Source organism: Vanacampus margaritifer, chromosome 10 (assembly GCF_051991255.1).
Source record: "Vanacampus margaritifer isolate UIUO_Vmar chromosome 10, RoL_Vmar_1.0, whole genome shotgun sequence".
NCBI classification, from domain to species: Eukaryota; Metazoa; Chordata; class Actinopteri; order Syngnathiformes; family Syngnathidae; genus Vanacampus; species Vanacampus margaritifer.
Window position 1 is genome coordinate 19,420,488 of NC_135441.1, and position 20,712 is coordinate 19,441,199.

General features: G+C 40.4%; 1 protein-coding gene across 4 annotated transcripts in view; it reads right to left on the bottom strand.

Moving 5' to 3' along the window:
- The window catches only part of atp8a1 (ATPase phospholipid transporting 8A1), a 93,630-nt gene that overhangs the window by 69,931 nt on the left and 2,987 nt on the right, over window positions 1-20,712 (bottom strand). For all 4 annotated transcript variants that reach the window (XR_013295482.1, XM_077577319.1, XM_077577320.1 and 1 more), the window contains exons 2-4: window positions 11,360-11,474; window positions 4,899-4,998; window positions 3,351-3,449 (exon numbers count right to left, since the gene is read on the bottom strand). Coding sequence is in view for 3 of the 4 variants with exons in the window: in XM_077577319.1 (XP_077433445.1) it covers window positions 3,351-3,449; window positions 4,899-4,998; window positions 11,360-11,474 (314 nt within the window). In the remaining variant the exon portion in view is untranslated. The remainder of the gene's footprint in view (window positions 1-3,350; window positions 3,450-4,898; window positions 4,999-11,359; window positions 11,475-20,712) is intronic.

The following is a 20,712-nucleotide window of genomic DNA, read 5'->3' on the forward strand; positions in this document are numbered from 1 at the left end:
CCGTACATCTCGGCAAGGCACTCTAGTGTGTAATGAAAAGGCGGGCGGTGTCACACGGCTTCAACCTTTCGCCAGCTGCACGCAGAGCGGGAAAAGTTTTCGGTGCTACGCGAAAGCTCATCCATCATCCCGTGAGCAAGAGCTGTCGGCTAATTTCATTCCACCATTTTTCTTTCTGCTCCTGACGCAAACCAGACGTGTCAGATCGGAGCCGCATTTATATCCCTTACCTTGTTACTTGTCAGCGCTCTCGCAAACCACACCACATTGAAGGAAAATAACAATGGACGCGACAAACACAGCATTTCCTGTATTTATTTTGTTGCTGTTGGCTAAGTTGAGGAAACTGATTTTACCCAAGATGAGACTAGGTGGCAAAAACAAAAAAGCGCTGGAGCAAAGTAAAGACTGTGCAATATAATACCTCGGTAAAAAAACAATAAAGTAAATAAATGTTAGCCTTTGTTTCGTTTTGCATTTAGAAATGCTCTTTCAAATGTTTACGGCTGTGCAGCCTTGGAACCCTAACTGACCAAGTTCTTGAAATAGTTTCTGGTAGTACTTGGTTTTGCTCATAGAACATAGCTGGTAGCATCATGGTGAGCTGAGTAGGTCTTAATGAGTAGGGCATAAATTTGTCACTTCTCACTTTGGATTCAAGGGAGCAAACATTTCTTCTACATCAGGACCTGATCTATTTAGATTAGATAGTTCTCCGAATAAAATTGGGTTTTTCACATTTTCTGCATTTTTAAAACAATATTGTTTGGTCCTAAATTGGTAGAACGTTTATGGGAACATCCCTGAAAGAATGTCCACCCGCTATTTAAAACATCATCCTGGTTGTTAATGTGTCAAGATTTTGGCTGTGACTTCAGGAAATAGAAAAAATAAAAATGCTTGTTGATCTTTGAATTGACAACTGTATATCCTATCACAGGAAGCTAAGATGTTGTATTTTTTAGCAGAACTGCATTACAAAAATGCTTGCATTTGATGAAAACATTTTGATTGATTGAAATCAATACATTTGAATTTACAAACACAAGTCAGTTTCCTGTTTTTTAAGGGGACATATCTTCTATAATGGATCGAAAAAGTGTAGTGCAAATAACGGCTGATTAAAAAGGCCGGCAAATTAATCGGTCGGACCCTAGTTTTAGATTGTTGCCTTTGAGCAGGCAACAATCATAACAAACAGGTTAAATTTCATGGCTCTGCGTTGCATCCCCATCAGGTGCCAACACGCAAGGGAACAGATGTGAGTGCGGGTGACCTTTATCTCCAAAGACGGGAATCAAGAACACTCCCTTGCCATGTTTTTTTCCCCCTACAGTGGGAGAAGGGTGGGGAAAAAGTGCTGCGCTCATGCCTTCAGTATGAGATAGAATCGGACAGTATAGTGTAGCTGTCCCCACTGGGACCTGCAGACAGGATTACATGGCAGGTCCACTGCAATACAGCCTGACGCATTGAGTTCACACTTTACCAAAAGTAAATATCGTGAATGCAAATGCTACTTTTATAGTGAATATGGATTGGTAAAATAATTGATTAACCCATTAATCGCGGCATGGCTCAGTGGTTGAGTGGTTGTCTCACCATCCGTAAGGTTGTGGGTTCGATCCTCACCCCCGGTGATTATGTTGAAGTGTCCTTGAGCAAGACACTGAGCCGATTTGCTCCCAGCGGACCTTGCAGCGCCTTGCATGGCGGCAGTCGTCCACTGGTGTACGAGTGTGTGTGTGAATGGGTGAATGTGAGGCATATGGTGTAGTTACAGCGCTATATAAATGCAGTCTCCAGAAAATAAAAAGAAGAAAAAATAATAAATAAATAAATAAATAAATGCAGTCTATTTAGCATGAATTAATCAATTGTTAAGAATACTGTTGATCGTGTGGAATGACTGGTGAATAATCGTGTCTTGAGGCAAAATGGAGTGCGCTACTTGGTTGCAACCACCAGAGATGCACGTCATCAGTGTATGGCCTACATTGACGCAGACCTCCTCCACTATGGCAACTCTTATTGGCATGATTAATCTGGTCAGTCCAACACTAGAATGGGAACGTTTAGATATTTGCCAATACAGACGCTCCCCTACTTACGAACATTCGAGTTACTAACAACGGTACATACGAACATGTCTGCGCGCATGCGCGCATGTCAAAAAATGTTCGGAAAGAGATGCTGTAAGTTAGATTTTGTATTGCGCACCCTTTTCCGAGTACTGTAGTGCTTCTTTCCGCCGCTAATACCGACGCTTGACGCTGTGAGAGCTCACCCAGCATTGGAGGCTCAGCAACGTGTCGAGGAGGAGGAAGAAGAAGAAACGCCTGTCGCTCATAGATAAAGCCATCGCACTCTTCGAGCAGCAAGACCCAAATATTGAACGTTGCACAAAGGTTGCAAATCAATTGAATGATGCCATACAGTGCTACCGCATCATTTATGATGAAAAAAGAAGAAAACTGTGCAATCGTCGTTAGATCGCTTTTTTCGACCAGTTTCTAGTAAATCCTCCAAGGAAGATACTCATCAACCCTCATCTTCTTCTCCGCGACCCTCAACTTCTTCCTACATTGAAGTTACGGAGGAGGAAGTAACTTTTGAAGCCCATTCCAGCGACGACGAAGAGCCTCTCATGATATAAAATCCTCCTCTTCCTCCTCCTCCTCTCCTTAAGCATCGAGTACATCTTCCAAAAGTAAGTTAAACTTCATTTTATTTATCTTATTACGTACATGTACATACTGTGTGTGTCTCTCGCTCTCTCTCTCTAACATACGTAGTACAGTACTGTACGTATTCTCTTTAAACATAAATTATAATACAAAATATAGCACTGAAGCAACTTACGAACAAATTCACCTTACGAACGATCGCTCGGAACGTAACTCGTTCGTAAGTTGGGGAGCGTCTGTACAACCAATTAAAAGCAGTTAATATATAACAGTAAATAAACACATTTGTCCAAAGTGGATCATGTTAATGTAGTTGAATGTCCGTCCCTTATCTTGAACACCATAAACAAAAGCTTTTTTTTTTTTTTTACTGAACTTTTTCATATACTGTATGCTAAAGGGCAAACAGTTGTTTTGTTGGGTGTGTGCTTAGTGCATATAATATATAGGTTAATTAATTCTATGGGTACCCAGGCAGGCACAGCTGTTAAATGAAATAAGCAATGGCTTGCACATGTATATACACAGTACACGTGTGCTTACTGTATGCACGCATCCTGCTGAGATCATGGAACTATCAATGCCTCCATTAATGTCTTCGTTCAAAAAGCATAGGATGTAGACGAGGTACTTTTGAATTACAGTATTTGATGCCGTTATTACCAGATCCTCAATGACCTCCTTGACAGCAGCCACAACTAGAATAAAAAGCAGTGGAACCAACGTTGTCCATCGACCGGTGGGAGAAACATCTGGGATTTGCTGGAAGAAAAAAAAAAAAAAAAAAGTAAATTCGATCAAAAGATAGATAAGTGGGTTAATATGAGTGGAGTGAGCGCTAGTATTTGGAATCGAACACCACAAAAGGATTTTTGCATTGACATTGCTCAATAATTCCGGAGAGTTTAAAGTTGGCTACACATTTACACTAGACATCAGCAATCAATCAATCAAACAAACCTTTACTAAACAGACCTAAACTTGTTTTCTGTATGGTGCCCTGTAGTTCCCAGAAAAGGGAATATCAATGCAATCATTTTTTTAAAATAAAATTCATAGCACAAAGCTGAAGTCTTGAATCTTAGATTAGCGCCCCCAGCCAGTCGAGCAATGTAACAATTACCTTACTTGTGTTAATGAAAAGACAGTTACATGCTTCTCTGTATTTTGTCCTGCTCTTGGAACTGATCTTGTGTTCATTTGTACTTAGGCTTTAATGTATTTGATGAATGCAAACTGCAACTACATAAATTGAAGCACCTTTCTGACAATGACTCGCCTTCATTCATAGCTATGGATTTAATTGTATTTTCTTCTCTCTTTTTAAAAAAAAAAAATCTCATTTGATTACATTGAACAAAGAGTGACCAACTGGCAACCCCTGTACATACATACATTATGCACACAGTACGGTTACATCCTCAGCTTAGAACCAAATGTAATGATTCTATTTTGGGATTCCCACATTCAATAATCAAATCTCAGCCAAGCGAGGATACTCGGACTTTCTATGAACATGACGTATTTCCTCCACAGAGGCGCTTTTTTGTTCAAGGTTGCACCATCGAGCGGTCAACTAATGAAGATGCACCGGCTGCTTTTCAAAGCAGCAACTTCAAGGTCACAGAATGGAGGCTCTTAACGGGGAAACGCTGTCTGTGTGTGCGAATCAAAGTGAAGAATCCTCCCTCTCGTGCTTTTATCTCTGAGACGGATGGATTTGAGCTACTTTGAATCTCAATGCAATGATTGATGCTGGAGAAAAACATCAATACAGAGCAATGTGGCGAACAAAGAAAAAAAAAAACACCCCCTCAACCGTGATAGACCGTATAGTAATGTAGCCAATTGAGACTATAGTGGACATTGTAGCCCGATGCATTTTCAATGTAATATGACATATAAATATTGTTGAGCCAGAAAACAAATTGTGTTTCCTTTTAGCAGAACATCGTATTACATGCATTATTCATAACTAAGGCAGCATAATGTTTATGAGTGTGTGTGTGTGTGTGCGTCTTTACGAGTGTATTTTTACAGACAGGACCTTTGCAAATGGTGTCTAGGTCAATCCAAACAGTCTACCACTTGCATACTAATGGAAACAAACTGAGAAGAGTCAATACTTTTTACAAGAATGCGAGTTTGCAGGTTACAATTGCATCAAAGTGTATTATGCAGCATTATCTTCATGTGGATTGAAATTGTTACCTGTAAGAGCGCAATGAAGAGGAAAAACGCATTGGCCGCCCTCCTGAACTGCGAGTAGAGGAACCTCGGGAGAAAGGTGAGGACATTGTATTTGGCCGTACTGTAAAGACAGAGAAACAATGTTAAATGTTATTTAGTCATTTTTAAAGTTTATTATCTGCACTTAAGAGGTCAATAGCATTTTCAGAATATTTCACCTACCAGGTTAGCATCTTGATTTGAATGTGTAACTCGTTCTATTGCTGAGCTCGGAGCTTGGCATTTGCTGCCGTGATCCAGCAAATCTAAATCTTGTTCTTATCTAATTTCAAAATAAAGCATAAATATAGTGCTGTCTGTTGTTTTTTTAAACTACTTTTTTGCAGTGCTCATTAAATTCTTTATAAATACTTGTGCGATCCTGTTAATCCAGATTAGATATGAAAATGAAAATGTCTTTAGCAAAGCATCATGATGAAAGTGATTGTCTCCATTCCGTGGTTTTTGCCAACTCAGGAATTGTCAGCGGCTACTGTGTATTACGCTTCCCTATAGCAACAGCAAACAAAGTCATTCATTGTTAATGTTGGGTCTTGTCACTGTAATGAACATGAGTGGGAGGACGTGGATGCATTACTCTGAGAAATAAAACAGCTTTCTGTGCCAAAAACACACTTTCATTGCAAAGTGCGACTAAAACTAATAAAAATATATATATTCATTTTACTAAATGAGGCGCGAGGAGCTATTTAGATACCCACATTTCATTTTAGCACTCGCTGGCTGACTCTTCATAAAATGCATTTTCATCATCTCACAGGCAATAAATGTTTTGGATCAATTACTCTGATTGGTTCTTCACTCATAAAAAAGCCTTTTCGGCACTTTCCGCAGGAAGATTTTTCCCATCAGCCCAACTCTGATGCCACGTGTACTTTGAATTAATGATTTATTAGCTGTTAATAAAACTTTTCAGGGTAAATTTTTCAAAAAATACACTTTAAAGGAAGACTGAAAATGGATGAGCATGAGTATGGATATTTGATAGATTGTTGGCAATGATCACCCATTCATTGACTCAACAGAGACTCTCCATTCTTTGCTGTTTCAACACAGATATTAAATTTAAATATAGTTAAAAACACACACACTATATACAGTATATATACAGTATATATATATATATATATATACACACAGTATATACATATATATATATATATATATATATATATATATATATATATATATATATATACAGTATATACAGTATATACAGTATATACATATATATATATATATATATATATATATACATATATATATATATATATATATATATATATATATATACACAGTATATACATATATATATATATATACACAGTATATACATATATATACAGTATATACATATACATATATACAGTATATACATATATACAGTATATACAGTATATACATATATACAGTATATACATATATACATATATACATATATACAGTATATACATATATACATATATACAGTATATACATACAGTATATACATATATATATATACAGTATATACATATATATATATATATATATATATACAGACGCTCCCCTACTTACGAACATTCGAGTTACGAACAACGGTACATACGAACATTTCTGCGCGTACAGTATGTCGAAAAATGTTCGGAAAGAAATGCTGTAAGTTAGATTTTGTATTGCGCGTAGTGCTTCTTTCCGCCGCTAATACCGACGATTGGCGCTGTGAGAGCTCATTGGAGGCTGAGCAACGTGGCGAGGAGGAGGAGGAAGAAATGCCGGTCCCCATGAAACAGGAAATAACTTTTGAAGCCGATTCCAGTGACGACGAAGAATCTCTCATGATATAAAATCCTCCATCATCTCCTTAAGCATCGAGTACATCTTCCAAAAGTAAGTTAAACTTCATTTTATTTATCTTATTACGTACATGTACATACTGTGTGTGTGTCTTTCGCTCTCTCTCTCTAACATACGTAGTACAGTACAGTACTGTACGTATTCTCTCCATTTTATTAAAAGTTTTTTTCAGTACAAACCAATGCAGGTTACTTGTACAAGCCTTAAACATACTTATATAAATCTTCAATATACTTATATAGGCTTTAAACATAAATTATAATACAAAATATAGCACTGAAGCAACTTACGAACAAATTCACCTTACGAACGATCGTCCGGAACGTAACTCGTTCGTAAGGTGGGGAGCGTCTGTATATATATATATAAATAAATAAATATATATACACACAAACACATACACAATTAATTGGGACAGGTTGGCATCGGCTGAATGGATCTCCATTTAATAATTGCAGGCAACAGATATTTTGGTTTTGAAAGCTCATGTGATACGACATGGCATTTCTATATGTAGTACACCCTTAAAAACAATGTAAAGTGTTTCCACTTGTGGTCTATAGAGTAGAGTAGATGAGGGAGATGGGGGCAGGATGAAATCAACAAAGAGCCAAGCAATTCAATGCTAGCAGCACACAATAGTCTGACGAAAAGCCTTGTCAAAAGTAAGGAGGGGTCAGAAAAAGTTCAAAGCGACTAAGCTTTGTCTCACTCAGCAAAGTCTAATTGGTTTTTAGTGGACATTTGATTGGTGTCCGTGTCCCCAAATTGTCTCCTCTAATAGAACTAAAGGTTTTGTAAGAGTCCAATTCCGTCCCTCAAGGGATAATTTACACTAATATACCATATAGATCAAATTACTGGACCTCAAGGTAACTGTTTGAGTTTTTTTCTTGGAACAGAGGGATATGGGCACGTTCCCAAGCTGCAAAGGTCAACTGTAAAGGGGTAGAAAAACAAAACCTGTGTGAAAATACCACTTGGATGATACAACATTCTATCCTTAGCAGGTATTGTAATTATTCTCTGCAAGATTATTATCAGAGGAAGGTCAGATTCCCCTTTTTCATCCTTTTTTTTAGTCACAAGTATGCCTCTCTATTTCACTTAACCTATTCAAGTGTGTGGCGTGCTCAATCAATATTTCACACGAACCCTCCTAGCAGTTCTCCTTTGACTTTTGTTTGTGATCTTATGTCTTTGTTCATCCAAAATGAATTGCAAATGTATTATTTTTTAAATGCAGCATTTGTGGTGTTAGATGCTTTGTGTGCTCTGCCAAGTGTTTACTACAGGCGGCACACAGCATCATCGTGTATTGATCTGTTTGTTTTAATTAGCAAGTAAATTAGCGTTCCCTAAAGACAAATACTGGATAGAAGATTGACTAAAGGCAACGTGGCACAGGACTATTTTACCATCTTCAACACTGATATGAAAACAAAATATATACAGCCCGCTGATGTTATACAGTTAGAAAAGGGGGAAGACAGGAAAGGACTCTAAATTTGCTCAAACTTAAGAGTTCGAACTTGAGATGGTGACATTAAAGTGCAATAAGGCGACAACTTCAGTTAAGCGAACCTCAAAGATTTATCTTATCTTTTTGCATCTCTCTTAAGAAGAACGTGGAACGAGCAGATGAAAGAAGTTATGTGAATTACATTCAAAGACTCCAGCATGACAATACGCAACCATTTCCTGTGGTTGATTTACTTTTACATGTGATGTAAGAATATTAAACATGAGAGTGACTATGCCTTTGTCATTCAAGTTAAGACTGTTTATTATACAGTATTAGACTTGTATGTATTAAACTTTGTATTATTTACAATCAAAGAATAATCGTCTTGAAATCCAAACAAACTCACGGTTTAAGTTCTTAGTTTCTACTGTAAAGATTGGCTGAAAATGTCAGGGTTTGAGGCGAGATTGAGGACCCAAGTGCAAGGAGGCACAGTGAGAAGGCTGATATGCTCAAAAGGGGTTGTTTAATTAGACAAAAACAAAAAGGCAATCCAGGTACTAGTTAAACAAAGTCCAAAACAAGAGCAAACAAATACAGGGAAATAAGACTTAACTTAAAACCAGGAACAAATTGGAACCATGACAGCGACAATGCACCCACGCAGACTGAACAAAAACAGCAGACGATGGCCCCCCGTCCAGACGGAAGCAAAGCCGGCTTCGTTCCTCAAACAAATCTCGTACACACAGAAGCATTTCAAGACTTGCGTGTGTCCAAAAGAAGACACTGAGGACGTTTAACGGCTGTAATGTATATGCCAGGTCTGGAGTGGCGCTGTAGCGCAGCCACAGGGAGTTAACGGAAAGCGTAGAAGAAGAATCAGCAAAGAAGACGGCCACTTTTTTTTTTCAAACTTTATTGCAATCTGCATGTATTGAAACATCATGAAGAAGACGAACGAACACAGGAGAAGTGGAAATGGCGGGTGGTTCGAGTACAACACCGCTTGTTGAACGTGGGACTACAGAAGCAAAATATTTTGCAGCAAAAGCATAAGCAAGCTAAGGAGGCTGCGCAAAACGACTGCAACACGGCTATCTGCCAGTGTTGTTGACAGACTGACGGTTATACGCATACGTCATCAATCTGCCACAATGCGTCGTCATCGAGCTGCGACAATTACGTCATCACTGGAGTCCGGTTTCAAAAGTGATCGGTTTCAAGCTCCGAAACCGCGCCATCGTGTGGACGAACGGCCTAAACGGTAAGAAACTTGTGAAGATACATTGAAACTGGCTTTTGTGTGGGCGGGGCCTATATACACTCACACTGATTGACACAACAAGACACACCTGGGTGAGACACAAGTGGCTGAGGGCACCGATTGGTCAACGCACGGGGAAGGGAAGGGTGGCGATGGTTTCACATGACGAGACAAGGAACACATACAACACTGATCGCACAGACAAAGACAACAAGAACACCCAAAATCAAATAAAACCCAACCCCACAGAACTGAAACACAGCAGAAAAACTGTAACTGCTATATTGGTGACCTTTTGCTTCACCATATTGTGCAGTTCTTACAGAATGAATCCCTGCAAAAAGGACATAAGCCTGACAGTGCTAATGCATAACGACTGGTCTAGTCCTCCCTCGAGGTAGCAGGGGAATGGTGGGTGGCAAATCTGATTGAAGTTTTAGCCTTTAAGCCTCAGCTTTATCATTCTTATCTTCCAGTACAACCCTCATCTTGCCTAAAAGATCACACATAACGTATCTTCTTGGTTCTTTTTCACTCAGCTTGACTCGTTTGATCTAACGAGGCAGCACTGTGGTGCAAGCTCTCATTACTGTCCAGCTAACTTCCTCCTCTGACGTGGAAAAAGAAGCTAGAACATTTGAGTGCACTCCCTAATGGAGGATTATTTCCTGCCAATATCCGAAAGGACGGAGGCAATGTGAGGAAGGCACTTGGCTTTCCTGGTCAAATATGAAAAAGAGGACACCGCGTCATCAAATGATGTCTCTTTTGTGTGAAAATTCTGTTCCCGCATGAGAGTGTATCATTGTCCACCTGATCCTAAATAAACACAGCTGCACACACAGACTTCCTGACTGACGAGCTGGTTGGACCAGTATATTTTTGGGGCGATCTAAATCAGTTTAGAACGTAATTGTATTTCCGCATGTGTGAACAAATGCCAAAACAAAGGTTACGCTTATTCAAAGTATAATGACAAGCAGTCGTTAGTCTTACTCTTAACCCGTGATGTGGGATATGTGTCGTTAATATACTGCAGTGTAGACGATCCAGGTCACACGGTTTGTTTTGTTCTTCACGGTCCCTTTTGCATATTGCATTTCGATGACCCATGACAACAACTTAACTACCAAAGAGTGTGCACACCCATTCAAGTAACTTAATACATTGATTGTTGCACCCTTCTCGCTTCATTCACGGTTGTTGTTTCGTTCAAATCGGTGTGTGAGTGAGTGCGTACGTGCGTGCGTGCGTGCGTGCGTACACGCATAACTCGTGCAACCAGAATGCCAACAGTAATATTCCTTGACAGAGGATGGCCTGACCTGACATGCTTGACCTTTAAAGCTAAAAGCGGTGCAATCCTAAGAGAGGAAGAGACAGTCACACTGGAAAAGTGCTGACTTTATAGAGCTGTATCTTGATTTGTTCTTATCCAAGAAAAAAAACACTTACTAAATAATGTCATCAGCAAATTTCTGATAATCAGTCATTGTTATGTATAATGTACATTTGCCAAGAAAGTCATTTAAGGAGCCCAATAGTCACACGATCCCAACGTTGTCCACATCCCAATGGGTCAGTTTAGGGTTAAAGGCATTAATGGGTGGTATTACACAGTTGATTAAGTGCAGCTATAAAATGTGAACCATGGTAACTGTATTGCACTGACTGGAAATCAATTGCAAATCACGCAGACTAATGAGCCTAATGTATCAGCAGACAAAGGCAGAAAAAAGGAAGCTATGCTATTCATGTAAGATGTGTAAATGCACACCTTTTTAATCTGTCAACTAAAAACTAAAATATATGCAGTAAGTAATATAAAAATACTGTTCAAAAAGTCATTTTTACCTGACACGGTTGTTGCAAAACTTTGTAAACTGTGGCTGGTTAAGGTAAATCAATCGGGCATCTTCTTGGTCTGCTAAAGATGTCTTTTCTGAAGCATCCTCCGTCTTCTCATATCCTGAAAGATGAAAGAACAAAACAGCCTCTATAAGGAAAGTGTTCACAAAAATACTCCATTGTTCAACATGTTCACAAAACTGTGCTCATGATGTTGGTGTTGCACGCCGAGGCCATTATAATGCACGGTCAAAGTATCTGGCTCATCACTGAAGCCACAGACTCGCACCAGGTTCGACAGAGTGGGATGCAGCTACACTGGCAAACGCCAACAAGCAAGACAATGTCTGTGTGGGGTTCGCATAGCTCTACGAGCCAACATGTTTGTTCCCACTTGCTCTTATTTGCTGTGGATAAAGTGTATATCACAAAGGGACACCTAAACCAGTTTTACAATTTCGGAGAGAGTTGACTACAATGAGTCACAGTGCACTTCACACCTTGATTATAAATCAGTAGAATTTTATGGATTGATAGGCATTTTAATAGATCATTTTGGCCACCAAGTTGTCAGAAAACAATTAGTGACATTTGTATCTCTTGGCTGAACAGTTTAACAGATCAAACCAATTCTTCCATCCAACCGAAAAGCAGTCATAAAAGAATATAGCTGAGCTAGATCCTATCACACGTGAATTTGGGAAAAAGGAAGGATACACCTTGGAATGATTGCTGGCCAGTTGCAGTCAAACATAAAGAAACAATCACCCTAACCTCCTTATTGGCAATTACAGAAGCCCAGAGTAGATATTCAACCCCCAAATCTGAGAATTCTGGTTCACATGCTAACCACTCAAACATTGTTCTACTTGAGGAAATTATTTGGAAGATGATTTTGCTATGTTCCAGTGGAAGGTATGAGTGGAAGGTATTATAAAAATAATAGTATATAGGCCCACGGACTTTAAACAATTGGTGGCAAACAACTTGAAATTAGACGTTTATAGGAAATATAGTCCAAAAGTCGAGCAAACAAGAGACGGAACAAAGTGTTTCAGCTTGTGTTATAGTCAAGACACACAAAAAAACAAGACTGTATAATATAGGATATGCAGGTGCTTTAGATGTTGCAAAGACAAGGACGGGAATAATTTTAATGCGTACACAAAGACACGTAGTCCAGTTTAAAATGGAAAGCGAGAACCTTGCGACAGTTGTCACTTTTCCTGCTCAGCTTCCAACTAACTCTCACCTTACCACTTGCACTTTCTCCCTGGTGTTACACAAACCCCGAATCTTACTTTACACCTCTTGTTATTTTAATGATCCTCTTGGCTACACCGAGAGGATTACCGAGGAGTGACAAGCAGGCGCTCCCTTCCCACCACCCTCCCCACTTGCCTCACAATGTGCTCCAGGGCTAAAAATAACTTGCACCCCTGTAGTCATTTCGGTCACCAGGGGAAACACGGGTCGGCCATCCAGCGCCATTACGCAAGAGCCCACCCAGACGTCAGATCAGCGCAGTTGATTTATTGGATTAGCGTGGTGGTGACGAAAGACTGTGAGAGGATTCAGACGGTAATACAGAGAGAGCATGAAGAGTGATGTTATGGGCATACCCACACATGCTGGATGCACCATTTATTGCTGAATCTACAGTTTAAGACTTTTTTCTTTTTTTTTTGCCCAAGTACGTAGGTATCTTTGTTACTAGCATTTCCAAAAGTTGTGAATATGAAGGAAATACAGTATGCGGTTTGCTTTGTATGACTTTGTATGAAAAACATTGGACTCATTTTCTTTGGTTCAACATTAACAAGGAATTACTGGTCCTATAGAAAAATCTCTCTGTATGTTCTGAACTCGTTTCAAATAATACTGCCAGGAGGAGTCATGCCACAGTATGGATGTAGTAGTCAATTCCGTGTTTTTCAGACAACAAACTAGCTAAGAATCTGCTGCTGGTCATTGTCATTGTTGGTACGAGGCAATTTTTCTCCACGACGCCAAGACGATTAAATAATAAATCAATTCACGCAATTGACTATATTACAATAAAATATCAACAAATGATGAACAAATCGATGGGTATGCCCAGCCTGAGTCGAGCTCTGGAATCTAAAACTGGACTTCAATGAAATGTGGTGCCACAGTAGAAATTCATGCACAGAGCTCTGCTATAATCCACTAGTAATTGGAACAGTGAGACAATGGCACCGCCAGCGCAATGATTCACTCAACCATACCACAACCAGCTCTTGGGCGACAAGTTCATCTATGCCGAGAATGCATTGACTAATCATAGCTGTGCACACTCCTAGATACAAGTGTGGGATTTCTAGGGGTTCATATGCAGACTTGGGGCTTGAAGGATTCCGTCCATGTAAAAACACCTTTTAAAAAAAAAACTGCAGGGAACTCCAAAAGTATGCTATAAAATTGGATTTCAATCAGGATATTTTCATTCAGAGCACTAATGAGAGAAGTACTGATAGACAGTGAATGCCTGAGTGATACTCACACAATGTCAATAATCACAGATTTGAGTTCAAAAAGAAAGAAGTGAAGTTCGGGTGATCAAGGAATTAGTGTCCACAAAGACGTATGAAATGAGGGAGCTGGCATGGTGTCTGAGAGCAGCGAGGGGCTTTAGTAGGAAAGCTTGCCAAGGCTGTGATTGATGTTGTGTCTGTGTGTTGTGAATGAGCCCTCGGTGCTCCAAGTGTGTGTTCCCCTGCCAGGTACTGCATTGCACCAGTTGAGGCTGCCATTGCTGCTGCTTAACTCCTTCTACACCCTCAGCATTGCTGCTTTCACACATGGGGTTTGCAGAAGTTGCAACAAAAAGTGTCACATTACATACTGTACTTATGTTGCCGAACTTGTCAATCGAAATATATGGAATACAACTTGAAGAATTAGCGCAACAAGTATGTGAAACATCAGAGGACAATGTTGAATTTTAGCCAATGCCGGTATTGCAAAAGAAAAGAAGGTAAGATAGCATTAACTAAGTAACACAAGCGAATATAATTTTGCCTTTCAGTGATCAATATATCTAGAAAGAGGTTTTTAATTCCACCTTAAAGTGGCTTTATTTAACAGAAAGGATATACTTTGTCTGTAGCTATTGGCAAATCAACTACATTTTTCCTGTTCTTCATTATTAAATAAATAAAGAAAATACAAATAAAATTAGCTAAAAAGAAAATATTATTTGTAATTGCTACTTGTTGTGCTTTGAAACAGTTGCATACATTAAGTTTTGGGTTTGAAAAGTATTTGAAAGCAAAATAAAAATTAAAGGGAGAATGCAGTTGAAGCTTGTCATTGTTTTAAAATAAACATTTTAGAGTCTCGGTCTTGTTCATGTCTTAGTCTTGGCTTGTCACAGTCTTGGTCTTGGCGAGTTCTGGTCCTGGGCAAGTCTTGGTCTCAGATGCTGTGGTCTTGAGCGCAACGCTATCTTAAAAAAAAAACACCTTAAGCACACCCAGAAATGCGACTAAACCCAAATGAACTTTTGCGCTATCTGCGGCGTTCATTCCTTGACAATCACAGCATGATTTTGTGGTTTGATAAAAGTAAACAATACTGTACAATGTGCAGTATGTAGATGCTCAAAACCTGATGCAGGGTCACAGTTTTCTGTAGAAATGCAGTCCTCAATCGGTCGAAGTGTGGGTGTGAGAGGACAACTGTCATTTTTTTTGCAATGGTGACGCGGCGGACCTTAGGGGAAGTACTAACACAGACTCTTAAGACCAATTCAGAGCTGTGTCTTAAGACCATTGAAATCTCTTGTTCTTCTACATATTCTCCTGACATGTCAATTGAAAGCTATCGTTGAAAAGGTTCCAGTGCTTAAAATAGCCTCTTGTCAGTGTCCAGCATGAGAAGGGATTTATAGAAGGAAAGAATCTCCCTCTGTAAATAACCACAGTGTTTCCTTGGATCCCAATCAGTGTATATAACGTGCTAAGCCATAGAGGTCGGAGCGCGAGCTACCTTTAATGTCGCCTAAGTGCAAGGTGTACCTTTGTTTTCTGCACTCATTAGTTTCGCTGCAGTTCTGTTGCGTCTCATCAATAAGGACACATACCTTCCCGCACTCTGAAAACCACCCGCAATTTAGACAAAATAAATGAGAACAAACCAAGCAAGTCTTGGTGTGACTTAGAAAGCAAGAGGAAACCGCTCTGAAGGGGAAGCCTCTGGAGGAAGGGTCAATGCCAGCCAGTGTCGTAATAGATTTGCACGCAGGCCATATGTGAGGATTATTGCTCGTGTCAGCCAACAGACAACAGGGACGGACTAGAGTCTCAAGGGGCCGCATATTCTGGAGAAGGTGCCCCGTGGGCCTAGCAAAGACCATATGCTACTCTTCTTACTTGTCTGTTTTGTGGAATATCCAGAGGTTCTAAACACTCTCAAACATAACCTTAACTGTGTATGAAATGCTAACATGCAACACACAAGGATGAGTTTGTAATAAGTAACTAAGGCTGCGTTCAGACTGCAGGCAAAAAGGATTCCTCCTCAAATCGGATTTTTAGGGCTGACTGTCCGGACTGTTTTTAGCACGTGTCCAAATCCGATCTGGCCCTGTTCAGACATTATTGACCCATATGACAGGTTGCTGTAGCAACGACGTCAAACGGGGGCGGAGCCCAGCGCGTGTAGTGTTTGACGTCATGTTTACTGCTCTGTACTGTACTTCCCGTTTCTCGTTTTTTTTTTAATTTATTTATATTTTTAACGACCATTTGTCTATGGCTACGACCGGGCACTATTTCGCTATTTCCAGTTGCGCATGTGAAGCTCTGATGGGGTAGCGAGACCGGCTTCAGCGCAAGTATCGTAAGCTGGCACTGTATTTCCGGTTGAGCATGACAGGAGCCGACGGGGGCAGTGGAGCCGTCAAGGCGAGTGACTGCCGAGCATGCGAGGAAACAGCCGATTGGATATTGACAGCGCGGGCGCGTTGGATTTTGCACGCATAGTGACGTCAGGTCAGTCAAATCCGTTTCGAGTTTTTCGAGCTGCTCAGACTGAGACGCATCCTGTCCAAATCGGATACGAAACTACCTCCCGCATTTGGTTTCAATCCGTCCCGCAAAAATCGGATTTCATATGCTTTGTGACTGTTCAGACTACAAAAGAGCCATCCACATTCAATCTGGATGGGCTAAAAATCTGATTTGGGCTGCCAGTCTGAACAAGGCCTAAGTATTTGATGGATAATCCTTTAAATGTTGATGATTTTGTGATGAATCAATGGAAGCTACAACGGGTTAAAGAGCAAAACGTCCACAATGAGATTTATGACATCTTAGGAGGTAATGTGTTAGCTCGGGTCAAGCCGAAATGGTGGGGGTGGAAAATGATTGCAGTCACGGCCATCAACACGGGCAAGATGTAATGCACTCAGTGGCATCCATGACAGGGACAATGATAACCTTATAGTCAACAATTACCGGCCAGTGCTTATGTTCAAAGTACAACATTTATAAAATATGCCAAGAATATTGTAATATATGGATCTCATGTTAAGTACAGCTCAGCTTAATTTTAATTACAATGTACAGTAAGATCTAGTTGACGACAACTTCTAAGACTCCAAGACTAAGGCCCAGAAAAGCCATTTGAAACAATTCTCAGTCAAAACTAACCGACGTGCTAGAGAACAGAAACTAAAGACAGTGAGTGAGTGGAACAGCTCGTCAATCAGATTTCGACAAGGGTACACGTGGTCTGGTCGAAAACAAGGCTGCCACACATTTCATTCAATAATACCAATACTGGAAGAGGCTGGAGGGCGCATTTTGTGGCTAGTCACTTACGCAATAATTATATTTAACTAATGAATTGTATTTTCACTTTTCAGGGTAAAATAGTCTGACATTTTTGGGTTCTCCAAATCCAACAAGCCTCAAATATCATTTTTTATCTGCTCATTGCCACTGAAGAAAGATCAGTCTATTATTCATTCACAGAAGATAAATATTTCAGTAGACAGAGCAGCCACAGTCTATTCATAGGAATCCCAGTCCCGACATGAACACCACCCGCATCATCATCATCTTCACCATTTGTGAATGAGGGGCAGAGCTGCAGGGGGGCTATAAATACCGCCTCAATTCAAGCTACAGCAACATCGATAAGTCGCTTATCAGATCACAATGCTGTAACCGGCCCTAGCAGCGACAACAGGGCAGCTGCCGGATTAATTTCCCCCTCTCTATAGGCTCAGCAGACTTCAGTGGAACGGCCAAAGGACACGAGATGGCACGGGCAGCTGGGGCTATCTGTGACATCACGGGGGCTGGCCCGGCTCAGATTAGCAAGAGATCTGCATAGACGGGAAGCTTTCCCCCGACTTTATGAATGGTCAAAGTGAGGGTCATGTGATGTGCAGTCCACTCAGGCAGAAACAGACAGAGCCGATCTTTATTGATGCTCTTGGCTGACTGTAACCTTAATAATAAGTAATTTAGCATTTGTTCCCTGAAAAATAGAGCCTGCTGGTTAATGGACAACATGAAAGCAAAACTGGCGGTTAAATCTGTGAACAAATTGTCTTTTAAGCAATTTCTTCATGCCGTTTCTTCAATATACTGTAGATGCTTTCCTAGCAGTACTGGAATGAGCTGAACTGGACAGGACTGCTTAGTGGAATCGTCATTAGAAGTCTAAAATGATTGTACGCTTAGAACTATCCATCCAAAAATCCCCTTTGTGGCCCAGTTGAGCAATACGTAGTTCGGGAACTTGAGGACGAAGAAGGATGGCCAGCTAAATGTTCTTCTTGGGTGAAGCTGCCTTTCCATTCACCCGCCGACTGACCTCGTCCTACAGAGACACGACCACACGAACACTCTTATGGCACACGTGCATGCTCGGGGCACTTTCCTGCTGCTCATGCATGCATGTGACACACCAACAACACAATTAACACTTAAGTCCATTAGCATCGACCGCCACTGAGTTACTGACATACTTGCAAGCCAAGTAAAATGTGTAAGCCCTGCAAAGACGTCACTGATTGCCGTAAAGAAAACTTTATTAAGCCACATTCTCATTAGCCAGTGAGCACAGTTCTCAATCCCGCCAGAGGTAAGCAGTCTCCGTTCCAACGTCACGACCACTATTCAGGCAGACTAGGATCAAGGGGGGGCTTCAAAGACTGAATGGTATAGAATCTAGATAGCTTTTGAAAGGAAAAAAAAAACTTTTTTTTTTTTTTTTTAAAAAGGAGAGCAATGATGATGTCAAATCGAATGAACAATACTGAGCTCTCCTGAGAAAAAAAAAAAAAAAGAATCTAGATAGCTTAAGGAAGTAGCAGTGGACTTTGCCACCTTCAAAAATTGCTGCGGGGGTAAATGGATGCTAGCAGTCATTAACTAGAAAAGCGCGACAATCATTTGGTCAATGCATGGGCTTCATCCCCACGGCTTACCTGCCAATCGCCACTTTAGTGTCAATTGTGAGAAAGGATTTGACAGATAAGCATGTGAGCTAAGGCCGCCAACCGGATGCTCGTTGCCATCTGTTTTGCTTTAGCACGAATGGCCTTGGTAAATCAGTAGCGATCAACAACAAGTCAACAAGAAAATATAACTTTTCCCAGTCACCGCTGTATACTTTTTATTATTTTTTTCACTTGTCAGGTACTTTGCACTTTTTGTTTGAAAGATGGCTCCTAATGTTGACGTACTTAAGTGCCCCGTGTCTCACATTTAGATGCGGTCTGGTCTAGCTTGTATCAATAAGGAGCAAAGTAAAACGACAAGCTCATGAAGCCATTAAAGCATTGAATTGATATTATTCGGCTGAGATATTATTCATAAGCTTGTGGCTAATTTAGGCACCATTTGCTGCAATTTAGCCACCATTATCTTACGACTTATGCCGATCTCTGATCAAAATATCGTTCAGATATGATCAACTTAAAGCAGCAGCTAACTGTAGCTAATCTAACCAACTAATAGCACGGATCTTCTGAATGATGCTTGTGTCAAATAATAAAAGCCAAAGGCTAATTTACCTAAACGATTCTGATTGGGTTAGTCAGTGTGACTGCTTGTTTGTCTGTTTATCTATTTCTTCCCTGCATTTGGCTTCTAAATCTGCATGAGGATCACAAGCCATACCCGAGCCTAACATGAACGATACAGAAAAATAAACGGATACAGAACAGGTAGATATCTGAGTTTGAAAAAAGGAAATCACTGCCTACCTTTAGTGGGAGGCAGGCATGTACTTTCGTAGCACAGAAACGATTTTTGCGAGAAACATCCTGATAGTAGCTAGCTCCCGTGCATCTTGCATCGTTTATAAATATCGTACCAGATTCCCATTCGTTGCCAATACCATTGTTGCATTGCAGATCAAACGATGAATGACAATAAACCGGAAAAAAATCTGACGCCTGATCGCTAGCTAGCTAATGGAGATGTGTTTTAATCTAAGAACATTACCGTCACACTTTACACGAGTCCCGAAGTCGACAAACGTATTTTTTTGCTGATAGTATGTACGGATGGACAGTGAATGTCGCCTAGGTGCTTTTATTTTAACAAATGAGGGTGCAGACACTAGACAGACAGACAGACATGGGGGAGTGAGGGGTGAGGCGGCACGTGGTGGGCAAGGCTCGGAAGTGTGCACTGATGGGCAGGCGGCTGGCGGATTAGGCAGTAAGCCTGGCGGAGAGGGCTGCCCTCTCTCTAGATGGAGGCCTGCCTTATGTGCGATTTGATTAAAAAAAGAAAACTGTTGGGTTGGGAGCGTGCTGAAAATGAAAAAAAAAACAAAACTAAAAGGACATTTTCAACTGGTGTCTACAGTTGTTGGTTTATTAGAGGATTTTCACTCCTGCAACTGCAGCAGTAGCATCAATTTTCTATGGACTCCATATTAGTGTTGAATTATTTAGCTTTGTTCCAGTAGAATGCACAGGTCTCCGGTAACAATAATACAAACATCTCATTGGTGGTGCTGAGAAGGATGACAAATTGCCTTGTAATTACCAGCTCAGAGGTGGCGTTTAAAAAGCTGGTAGCACATTAGCAGTGGGTGTGTGTGTAAGGGTGTGTGCGTTTCCAGACAGATGCAAATACTTACACTCACCTGACCACAACATTTGGTACAAATGTACTGCCACACTACAATCACACAAACTTATTTAGCTACACAAGAGTTGCAGTCTATTAGTAGTGCCATTCTAGACCACTGCAAACTATGACAACAATACATACAAAATACATTACAGTGGAACTTATAATGCAGTAACTCCAACCAGTGTGTCGTGTCCCATTAAAAATGTGCCGTGCTGCTTATTTCTACACAGA